This window comes from Bidens hawaiensis, unplaced genomic scaffold, assembly GCF_021521415.1.
Source record: "Bidens hawaiensis isolate Kalapana, Puna unplaced genomic scaffold, B.hawaiensis_p1.1 tig00010926_1, whole genome shotgun sequence".
Taxonomy (NCBI): domain Eukaryota; kingdom Viridiplantae; phylum Streptophyta; class Magnoliopsida; order Asterales; family Asteraceae; genus Bidens; species Bidens hawaiensis.
Window position 1 is genome coordinate 153,964 of NW_027491844.1, and position 12,681 is coordinate 166,644.

At 33.6% G+C, this 12,681-nt stretch overlaps 1 protein-coding gene across 1 annotated transcript; it reads right to left on the minus strand.

Moving 5' to 3' along the window:
- Positions 1–8,220: 8,220 nt before the first annotated feature.
- On the minus strand, positions 8,221–9,931 carry LOC143536762 (cytochrome P450 76C1-like). The gene is made up of 2 exons (XM_077030683.1): positions 8,920–9,931; positions 8,221–8,841 (listed from the first exon to the last, which is right to left on the minus strand). Exons 1-2 carry the CDS (start codon positions 9,895–9,897, stop codon positions 8,221–8,223), a joined length of 1,599 nt encoding a protein of 532 aa, XP_076886798.1. The 5' UTR covers positions 9,898–9,931.
- Between the last annotated feature and the right edge of the window lie 2,750 nt (positions 9,932–12,681).

The window sequence follows — 12,681 nt, forward strand, 5'->3', positions numbered from 1 at the left end:
TATCAAAAAAAAAAAATTTCCGTCACACCACACCACCACCCCCACCAAAATTCCATCACTAGCGATGGAAAGTGATGGGATGAGGTGGCACACTTGTATTGGTAGAAACAAGTGATGGTTTTTAAACCACCCCTAGCCTAAGGCATGCTGTGTTTGTGTTTCTGATTAATATAAAACGTTTAAAAATAATAGTCACATAAAAAAGATGGCATGAGTTGAAGGGAAAAAAATAGGCCATAGGCTTTTAACTTTTAGCTAGGCTTTTGTTGTTTTACATAAATGCCCCTATTATCTTCTTCTCCATATATCATTCTCTTTTCACAGTTCCAGTTACCACCTTGGACCAAAAAAGAATCACAACACTTTCTCAGCTCTTCCTTTCTATCTACTAAAACGGGGTCAGAACTACAAAAGAAATCAGGAAAAAAGAAATACATATACATACTACAAGAAAATTTTAAAATTTTTTGTGCCCCCTAAAACGAACGTTCGCCCACATTGTACTCCCTGTGGGCCGGCCCTGGTGCCATATTAAGCACATTACTGCGATTCCATTCACCAATTTTAAGGGCGTCATCCGCATAGGTGATATAAAACCGGCCCATTATTAGGGGTGTTTAGCCATAGAAAATACTTTGTCACATGCATAATTCAACATACACGAGAGAGATTCCATTCCAATAATAAAAAAAAAATGGAGAGATCGGATCTCCTTGATAGACTCCCCGATGATAGGTAAATTTCAGGGCAGTCTTCAAGAATTTATATGCCTCGGTCGAGCCGAAATAAAAAGGCCCGTAGACTCTAACGAGTAACAAAATATAAGCAAAAAAAAAGGTCTTATGTAAATGATTTTTATGTTTGGTTTAAACAATTAAATTTTTAAATGGGCTTACTTGGTTATAATTTAGGTTGTTTAAAAAACTTTTTGTATAAAAATAAGCTTAAAAATGTCTCAAGTGAGACTAGAACCCCTTTGCCACTATACCAAGCTTGATAATTTCCTACAACCTTTTGGTTAGGAGTCATACCCCTTTGCCACTATACCAAGCTTGATAATTTCCTTTTATCGATAATTCATTTTCTATTCGTTTGTCTAATTCACGAAACTCAGAATTTAATTTCTTAATTAAACGATCTTCAAGCAATACGAGTATAATATAACAAATTATCCAAGTTTATAACTTATTATTACATTTTTATAATATTTCAAAGTGAAAGGTTCAAATTGTAATTTTACTTTAATTTTCTTTCTTAAAACAACTTGATTTTACAAGGGCATTAAGTGTAAAATATTTAAAATAATATATAATATTTGTTTTTTTTTACCTAGCCCAAACCCAACCCGTCATCCCCTACCTCGCTTTTCCGGCAACAACGGGAATCCGGCGACCATAAAAACGCCTTAAAACGTACGTTATAAATCAATTAAATCTTGTAAAGCATTTAGACTATAACGGAGAAACATTAATCATCGTTCATTACGCGGTATAACAATGTGCGTATCGATCCCAAACCCGTCAGAATTTTTATAAAATCGCAATAATGATTTTTAAACCTTATACGTTTCAATTAATTTTGTGCCCCTGAAAATTAAGTGCCCCGGCCGGTCGTCCGCTTTGCCCTATGCCCCGGCCGGTCGTCCGCTTTGCCCTATGTCCCGGCCGGCCATGGTAAATTCAAAAGAAGTAAATACCTCTAGCCCACCTACACCATTTATCCGGGAAATTCATTTGTCGTTGGATCGAGTCAAGGAAATTCCAACTAATATGATCAAATTCGTTTGGTTTTCAAATTCGTTCTCAAAACCAATTTTAAACAACAAAGCCTTTAATTTGCACTTTTTCAACCAAGAAATAATCACATTTATGATTAACGGGCCACCTATAATATTTCTATCCTTAATAAATCCTGATTGATTTTCTGAAATCACTGAACAAACACCTTTTTTTAACCGATTTACAAACACTTTGGAAATGACTTTACTTATGAAACCAATTAAATTGATCAGGCGAAAGTCATTAAAACAAAGAGGATCCTTTATTTTAGGCATCAAAGATATAAAGGAGGCACCACACCCATTTGAAAGATTTTCAGAGTTATAAAATTAGTGAGTAAGAGCATTAAAGTAATCCATACAAATTATCTCCCAAAAATGTTTGATGAATTAAAATTAAATCCATCCGACCCGGAGCTTTGTCATCCCCACAATCCCACATGGCTTCATTGATTTCATCAACTGAGAAAGGCATAATTAAGAAATCTGCATCGTTAACCGATAGCCTTTTCAAGTCGTAACAATTAACTATTGGTTTGCTTTGATCATATTCCTTGAGCCGAGAGGAAAAAATTTAAGAGCCTCCCTTTTAATCACCTTTGGGTTGTTACACCAGGCCTCGTTAACCGCTATACCATGAAATCTATACCCAGTTTTAGCTTTCATAATACCATGGAAATAGGCTGAATTGTCATCACCAAACGAAGCCCACTTAATCCGTGATTTTTACCTTAAATCCTCTGGATTTTGCGCCTCCATCTGTTTTAGATCTGATTATAAGCATTCCAAGAGAGTCCAATCTTCCTCCTCCGAAAGGGATCAAGATTCCACAATCTCATCTAAATGAAATAACTCATCTGTTAGCTGCTTGTGTAACTCTTCATCTTTGTTTCTCATATCCACAATCCATGATTTATTCTCCTTTTTAAAATGTTTTAGCTTTAAGCTAAATAAACATCAGGTAGTCCTGAGCAATGAAACAAATCAGTAGCATTTTTCACCACTTCCTCAAACCTGGTCTTTCTATCCATGAGTTGAAACAATGGAACGGAATCGGGCCATTATCACTCTATAAATCATCACTTCCAAGTGTAAGGATTTATTCCTACCCAATCTTGCCTCCAACCCCACAAAATCGAGTCCAAAGCTCTTCAATTTAAAGTTGGATTTTAAATGAACTTCTTTTTGTTTGGTAAGAAAGTAAAGCACCACTATAATCACATTGGTTAAATATGTAACTGCAATTATTCATGTTCTATAGTTGCATAGTATGTCCGATGAGTAAAACATATATTTTGATGAGGAAGATCCCGCTTGTCCGCTTGATGACTTTCCGGCTTGATCCCTTGGTTACCTACATTTACCATTGTATATAGTGACCAACTTCTTAATAACATGACATCATCATCAAACATTCTTGTTATTGAAAACGAGTTTCCCACACAATTTCAAAGGTCAAGAAATCATTAACGTACATATTTTAAACTTTTTATTAGACACCATATATACACCCTTTACACTCTAACCCCTCCTTTTAAAGAATACTAACAAAAACTTAAACTATTAAAGTATCTCAATTTGTCAAAAATAAATACATAAAAAGGTCCATAATAAAATTAACATGAAGTTATCCAACCCTTGATCATTTCCCAAAGTTCTTATGGTACACCTTCAATCACCTACATCACATCACTTTTGTAAGAAAAAAAAACCTCCAAAAAAATTCAAAAAAGTAAATAAAAAAATTATAAAAATGAAAAAAATAAAAAAGTGAAAAAAAATTAATAAAATGTTTATCTAGCATCTCTCGTTCCAAAAGAAAAAAAAAATCTTGGTTTAGCCTTTGGGTTTTATTTAGTTTTTAGTGGTTTAGGTTTTTCAGCTGGGGGGCAAGGGGCAAAATAAAACTTCTCATTAAAATTTTACATGTAAAACAACTGTTCTTTAAGATTTTACATATAAACAATACGTTTCGTTATAATTTTAATCTAAATTCAATAATTATATATATATATATATAACTTCGGAAAACCCTATGTAACATCGTTTTTTTTTGTTACATGTAACATATGTTGTAACATTTAATACAAAATATTGAAACATCAAAAAAAAAATGTTTTGCTATTTTTAACATTTTTTTACTAATTTTTATATATGTTTTTAGAAGAGAGAAAAATTTATATTTATATTTACATTTTTTATTCATTTTAATTGTAAACCACAAGATTTAAACATTAATTAAAAACATGTGGTTGAGAATGAGTTTCTAGAGTTTTCACAACTCAAGTGGTTTTTCATTTTATACTTAGCCTATATATACAGGGGATGGTTCAAATGAGAACCATAATTTTCTAGAAAACAATCAAAATAAATCTTGACCATTAATCTATTAGATCAATGGTTATTATTGTCATGGCATTTTGGTAAATAATTTAAAATTAAAGGATATTTTAGCAATGCTTTAAGGGTAAATATGAAACAAGAAAAATACTAGTTTTGCCAACCACTATCAAAATTCCCACATTCACTCTTCCCTTTCTCTTTTCTCTCCTAAATTACAATGATTAAAAAAAAAATCCTGTGTTGTTAAATTTTTTTATTATGATCAAGATTTTAAGTGAAACAATTAGATTGAATCCTTTAAATGATAACCAGTTTAAAAGAAACAATTGAAATACAGATATGTAACCGTTGGATTTCAACTAACTATGTATGGATATATGTACCAACTAAAAATAAAAATAACAAAGTACACACACTAGCTAAGCCATATCATACCATCTAGTTACATATATGTAACACTGTGCGTTCATATATGTTTAAAAGTAAAAAACAAATCATTTCATTTGGTTACATAGATGTATTGAGTGTTACATATATGAAATATATATTGTTACATATGTGTATTTTAACCTACATATGCGTGCATTAAGAAAACCGTGATACAGTCGGCTTTCGTATTCTCATGTTTCTAGAGTAGCCATAAAAATTTATTCAACCAATTTGACCAAACTAAAGAGAAACACCAAACTTAGAATGATTTTAGGTTATAACCAGTTTGCCCCAAATTAGTGATGATCTAATCACAAATGAAAAAAAAAAATGCCAATTTGCATAAACACCACAGTCCATTAAATCATGGAATCAATCCGATGCACAATTACATAATGAATATATGTTCTAGAAGCACTAAGGATACACAAATGCAACAAAGAAATTTCTTGCAAATTATTAAAGAAGAACAAAATACAAGAACTTGAGAAAACTATACCAATAAATCAAAATATTGCACATGTGTCGTCACTGTGGAGTACTTAGGTAGCCACCGTCTTCATACCAATAAAATAAACTATATCAATAAATCAATCTAAACTATTAAAAGAATTTTAAAATTGCTACTACCAAAATCACCTTAGAGCCTACGCTACCCACCGTAACTACTAGACGAGCATATTTTGCTTTCGAACGCTGCCGGTGTAAGTGCAACGATTTTGCACAGGTCTTCAATGAATATGCAATCGATCTTCAGCACCACTCAAATAAATATGGTGATCGATTCTCAATTGGTCTTCATCTGATTATTTCATCGCTCACTGATCGGCATATTAGGTTACAACTACCTAAAATACTGGGATGGCATTTACTAATATGCCCTTTAAATAAAAGTAAAATGAACTAATTTCTAAATTATATGATTGGTTGAAATGTGTTTTCATAGTTTTTAAGTTAAGAAGTGGTTTGAACCCTTCTATATATATATATATATATATATATATATATATATATATATTAAAAACCAACTTATGGTTATCTCACGAAATTTTGTGTTCTTGAGCATCAACAAATTATGTTTTTACGCGTGTACAAAACAATGAGAGTTTCAATGTGACGGTTATAATTTATTTATAGATTTTTCTTTTCCTGCTGTCTTTCTACCATCACGTATTCACGTGTACAAGAAACTCTCCCACCCCCACCTAAAAAACCCAACCCCCAACCCGTCAAACCTAAACCTCTAAAAACCTATCTCTAAAAGCTAAACTAAACCCAAAAGCTAAATCGAGAATTTTATTTTTATTTTTCTTTTGGGAACGGGGGATAGTAGATAAACACTTTGTTTTTTTTGTAACTTTTTTTTTCGTTTTTTTTTTTTGCTTTTATAATTTTTTTAGTTATTATTTTTTTATTTTTTAGTGGTTTTTTCCCTTAAAAAATGGTGTTATTTTTTTTTCTTTTAAAAATGGGTTTTTTCCCTGTTCTCATTCAGCATATATGTGTAGCTAGGCCTATTCAAAGGGTAAGACCCTAGTCTTTTATCTAATACCCTACCAAGACCCTTTACCCTTTTAGAAAGAAATATGGACCCGAGACCCTACCCTATAAACAATAAAAGGGTCGGGTATAAATAAGGGTTTCAAGGGTCCAACCCTTTACCCTTTAAAGCAGTAATCGCAGCTCATCTTCTGCATTTACTAGTTGCATATATCATATATGACTTTAATATATAAATCCTAGAACAATTATACTTTCATTTAATAACACAGTAAACTCTAACTTCGAAAGTTTATCAACCATTTGAACCAATGTAAATAATATTCACATTCAAAAATTTCATGTAGAGAACAATTCAGTGATTTTCGGATATATATTATATGTTTCTAATTAGTAGTATGGCCTTTTATTTTTATTTTTCTTAGTAGTTGGAAAATATATAACGAATCATATATAAAATACAAACCTCTCATACATTTTAGATTAATCACGAAGCTGATGTATATCTAGAAACTATTAAACGGGTAAAGGGTCTGAAAAAGGGTCGGACCCTTGAAACCCTTTTACCCTTTAAGGAGAAATTTAAATACCCTTTACCCGATCCTTACTATATATTCGGGTCTAATTAAGGGTTTTACGAGTTAGGTAAAAGGGTTTAAGGATATGACCCTTATCTTGCTCACCCGTATGTGTAGCTTGTTAATCATTCTTATATTTTATTCAATATGTACCGCACTACAAGTTGAAGTAGCTCTTCTGTGGCAAATATGTGGCGTTTCTTACTTTGTTATGAATTTGTTTTCATGTTGAAGACTAAAAGATGGAGGCTAGGTGTGTGATGCAAGGGTAGATTGTAGACTAGACACATGATTTCTGGTTGTCGCCTCAATATAAATGAAGATTTTTATATATATCCTCTCCTCAACTCTTTTAATTAATTACATATTTTCTCAACCTTAAATTTCTAATTACATATTAAACATGAAATTATTCTTTTAACATAATCAATTCACTAATCCTAAAAACCAATGGTTCTATTGACTTCCATTCACGCTTTCTCTTTAACCACCGGACTGAAACCAGAAAATGAAGTGGAGAGGACGGGAATCGGTGTTCATCCTTGGTCATCATCGTCTCCTCGCTCTCGATTTGCCATAAAAGAACACAATAGAAGAAGGTTACGTCTTTTGATTTGTACAATTCGAGATTGGATATCGTATGCATTGTTTATTTGTTTGTTGCTAAGTTTGAACAATTCGATCTTAGAAACACCCCATTGACAAGCTTTCGTCTTTGATTTGATAATATAATTATTTAGGGCAAAACATGACAGACTGTTGTGACTGATGAACTTTTAACAATGAGTTTCATTATTTTGTTGTTTTTAAGTTGATGAGTCCTAACTCGAACCAAAATACCATTTTGTTTTCGATGAACCCATCCTGACCCAAACGACCGAACCTATTATATTAAAATATGCTATTTAATTAAATCATAAAAATAAGGATGATAATTAAATGAAAAGGAAACATGTAAAAGTCTCTTAGAAAAAATAAGGGTAGCATATTATTAAATAAGTTAATTTTAATGAAATGGATAAATATGTAATATATATGTTTTAAGAAAGGGAAATATGTAATTGGGTTTTAAAGGTTGGGTAAATACGTAATAAAGAACTTAGGAAGTAGATATATGTAAATGCCCCTGTATAAACGCTACCTTTCTTGAATAATGAAATAACCCAATGCATCACTATTTTACATACAAGAGGAAGAACATATTTTATGTTATAATATTATGTAAGACTTGGGCCTCCATGATGCATATGAGCCGGACTTTGAGCTTGGTCTTGAAATTGTATGCGTAAAAAGGACTTTAAGCTCCTCTAATGTCCGGTTTCTTTCTTTCTTTCACCCAAAGCCTACAAAATAAACATTATTATGCAAAACCCATCTAAAACAAGTCAATGAACATTATTATAAGGTAAATACATATAAAAACATAGATAAAAGGTGCGGAAAATAAGTGTGTTTTACAACACATCAGTTCCCTTTCTTGAATAATGAATTAACCTAATGCATCACTATTTTACATATAAGAGGAAGAACATATTTTCTTCAAAAAAGAAGAGTACAAATAAGAGTCGTGGATGAATCTCCACTATTTTTCTATTAGAAGTAGAGGCTTGCATCAGACAATCTTTGAGAGGGTATAGCAATTAGTGGTTTCCTTTTCTTGGTCACAAATCCAAATTCATCAAAAAGCTCGAACTCTTCGTCTTTAGGCAAGCTCCAATCAAAAGAGTGCAAGAGGGATGCTAACATATACACCAGCATCTTCTCCCCAAGGGGGAGGCCAGGGCATATTCTTCTCCCAGTTCCAAATGGTAAAAACTTGAAATTATTTCCATTGTAATCCCATTTGCTTTTTAAGAATCTCTCGGGCTTGAACTGTAGTGGCTTGACCCAATTCTCAGGATCCCGTTGGATCGCCCAAACATTAATGTAAACAACGGTACCCTTTGGGATTGTGTAGCCACCAACTAAGCATGGTTCGTCCGGGCATCTCTGGATCAGGAAAGGAAGCGGAGGGTGTAGTCTAAACGTCTCCTTGATCACTGCATCCAAATATGCTAATTTTGGTAGGTGGGATTCTTCCACAATATTTGTCATACCAATAACCTCTGTCAACTCATCCTGAACCTTTTTCATTACGCTTGGATTATTCAAAATCTCCGCCATCACCCATTCCACCATTGTTGTCGTCGTGTCTGTCGCTGCAACCACTATGTTCTGTTATAAAAATATTCCCCTTTTAGTATCTTTGATATGGACAAATAAATATATATGGAGGAAAATGCAATGACTTACAATTAGTAAGGCCTTAATATGAATGATGTTAAATGATTTTGGATCATTTTTCTGGTCTTTGAGCTCTAATAAGATCTGAACAAAGTCCTTCCTTCCATCTTCCTCATTGATTTTGTTGGAGTTCGCTTTCATTGTTCGCTCAATAACATAGTCAAACATTCGATCTACATGTTCCCGTTGCCTCTGCATTTCTTGGTTCATTCCCTGTAGATCAAACCTTGACAAAAATGGGATAAAATCAGAGATGTTTGGTGTTCCCATTAACTCGATAATCTTATACTGAACCTCGCGAAACCCATCTAAAATATCATGACCAAAATCACCCCCTTCATTAGACTTGCTACAACCCCATAACATGTTTGTTACAACATTTATTCCAGTATCAAAAGAAACTTTGTTAATATCAATCTTCATCCCGATTTTAGCATAAACATCATTCACCGTCTTTCTTACTTCTTGTATTCTTAAACCCTGACATGCTTTGAGATTCGCGTTGCTGAGCACTTGGCTAACTAAAAGCTTACGCATGTTACGCCAATGGGCGTTGTTGTTGGACCATACAAGGTCCATCCCACCATAAGTGATAGTGAGTCCTGTTAGTGGAGGATTGCGGTTAGCGAAGGTGTGGTCATGTTCACGGGCCACAACCTTTGCTAGATCTATGGAGTTAACCACAACATGGAGCTTACATCCAAGCTGCAGGCTGAAGATGGGACCATATTTGTGAGCCATCTCGGTGAATTTTTCATGCAAGTTGGAGCTCAGAAACGGGAGGTAGCCTATAATGGGTAACCCGTAAGGACCTGGCGGCAAGTGAGTCCCAGATAACCTCCATTTATACCAAACAACAATTAGTGTAGGAACTGTAATGCTTAGTACTGTCCGAGCAAGCCTGTCTTGTTGATTGTGGGCTTCCCACCACCATGACCAGTAGGTGATGATTTTGAGGGTAATTTTATATGCAATTTCCAATATCATTTTTGCTGCAAATGATATGCAACTTTTAGATATTTTTTTTATGTAGCAGCAATTGTAGACTTTGTAGTTTCGGAATACATGAATGGCAATTATTAATTTATTATAGTGAAAGAAAAACCTAATGCATTGGAGAAACTAATTATTGATTCCTGCCATACCGCAAGCACATGGCGTGGGACCACTTTATAACTTAAAAATATCCTAGCTATTGCCATTTATGTAAGAATATTAGAATAATATTAATATTAATAATACTAGGTAACAAAACCCAACGCGTTGCGGCGGTACCGTAACACGTATTCAGTCAGTATTGGTTAGGTTTTAGCGGTAACGAGAATAAACCCGAAAAGGTAAGCACAGGGAATAGTATTGGCGCTCGCATGACTTATTTTAAAAAAAACACACATTTTAAAATGATACGTGGCGACACCAATAGCGGCGACACTGAGTAATAGCGGTGACATCAATAGCGGCAACACTGAGTAATAGCGGCGACGGCCACAACCGTTGGCGCTATTGCCTTTAGTCACCACTATTGGTGTCGTCGCTAATAGCTCAAATCCTTGTGAATAAAGTGAGATTCATTCATGTCCATTGATTAAATCATCATCCAAGGGCCACAAAACCCTCCACCCAATCTTTATCTTACCTACCTCTCAACCCATTTCCTCTCAACCTTCATCATCCCTTCTTCATCTTCTCAACACAACACAATCAACCGCCACTGCCGTCGAAGATCTCTGCCACCGTTGAAGCCTTGCCACCTTGAAAGTAGCTGAAGCTTTGACACTGCTGAACCTCCGCCGCCATTGCAATCGGCTTATTTTGAAAGCTCCGACAATCTTCCATCGCCGTATCCTGCCACGGCGAACAGCCACCGACACTCCTCCGACACTCCTTCGTCGCCGTCAAGATCTTCAAGATCCAACATTCAAGATTCAAAACCCTCAAGACCTTCAAGATCCAAGACCTTCAAGATAAAAGTTCCGTCAAGATCTTCAACCACAGCCACCATCGTCATCATCAAGCCACCGTTAACCACCATGGAAATTTTTTGTAAATTATTTAGAAATTATGTAAATGAACAGATTTAATGAGAAATTAACCGTGTGGTGTTGTCATTTTAAAGCTTTATACGATTGATAATGTGTTTTTTCCGTTTAACACCAAGAAATCCGTCTTCGGCAAATTTTCTGGCAAAGTCTCCGGCGACCCAATAGCGGCGACGCGCTGCACTTTAGCGGCGACAACTGGAGCTTCAACGGCGAGGAAACAGCGGCAACAAGGTAGCGGCGACATGTCACCGCTGTTACCTTTAGCGGCGACAATCGGGGTTAATAGCAGTGACTTTTGTCGCCGCTAAAAGCTAAATTTCTTGTAGTGGTGATCGGTTGGTAAAACCGGCACGTAATGGATGCAAATCGAAGCGAATTCAAGCGTTATCGGGTTACGGCACCGGAACTAAAGCAACAAAAAAACTTGTCAACGTCCTATTGTAACACTTTACGCCATTTATAGTAACTGAAATTAGAAGTTTCAGTCAAGTTCATGTTAAATGCCCAATATGCTATATATATATATAAATATATATAATTGTATCTACGCATTATTAGCATCTTTTTTTATCGCCTATAGCATATTGGGCATTTATATATATATATATATATATATATATATATATATATATATATATATATATATATATATATATATATATATAGGGGATGGATCATGCGAGAAGTTAAGTTATATCGAGAAGTGCGATAAGTCAATCTTGACCATTAATTTGTATGATCAATGGTCTATAATCAAAATAACATTATTGTAACTTATTAGGTTCCTCATTCAATGCATTTTAATTTCATAAGGGTATTTTGATACCTTTTAGTTTCCGTATTAATGTCTTTCAATTAAATTAAAATCAACTAGCTTTTACATGAATTTTATATAAATATCAAAAACTCCAAACACCTAGTCTACGTAGTATATGATGTTGTTTATATTTGTGTTATTTTTTTATTATAGCGCGTACTAGTGTTGTTTTGTGTAGGTAAAACTATACACATATATTTTTTTGCTGTGTTGTGCCATTTGTGTAGAAGTTATGTCATATATGTAGGTATACCTATATGAGTGAGTGTATTGTTGGTGATATTTCTTTTTATAAGATATGTTGTCATTTGTGTATTTAATATTTTTTTGGTACCGAATTCTCTTGTGAAAGAATGTAATAAATAAATTTTACAAATGCAGGTTATTTGCATGATCAGTTATTTATTACATGTAGTTTAATATAGAAAAAAAATAAAAGAGTTTATTTTTGTATTGCATAGTTTCATATGTATATTGTGTATGTGGCATTTTGAATTGCGTATGTGTAAATTTTATCATGTGTAGGTTCACATATGTTCTATGTAGATGGTATTTTGAATTGTGTATGTGTAAAATATTATCGCATGTAAAGTCATTTATATACTGTGTAGGTTTATATGTGAACTGTGTATGTGCTATTTCGAAATTGTGTATATGTAAATTTTATCGTTTGTAGGATCATTTATGTACTATGTAGGATGTATTTCGAATTGTGTATGTGTAAATTTAATCATGTGTAGGTTCAAATATGTACCGTCTAGGTGGTATTTTTAATTATGTATGTGTAAATTTTAGCGTGTGTAGGTTCATATATGTACTTTTGTAGGTGTTATTTAAAATTATATGTGCAAATTTTATTGTATGTAAGATTATTTATATACTGTTTAGGTGGTTTTATGAATCCGGTATAAA

What these genes read in the sequence shown, in the direction of transcription:
- LOC143536762 (XM_077030683.1), bottom strand. Translation starts at nt 9,897, where the DNA reads ATGATATTGGAAATTGCATATAAAATTACCCTCAAAATCATCACCTAC. An exon ending in ATATTAAGGCCTTACTAATT is followed by an intron (nt 8,842 to 8,919) that starts GTAAGTCATTGC and finishes TTTTTATAACAG; the next exon opens with AACATAGTGGTTGCAGCGAC.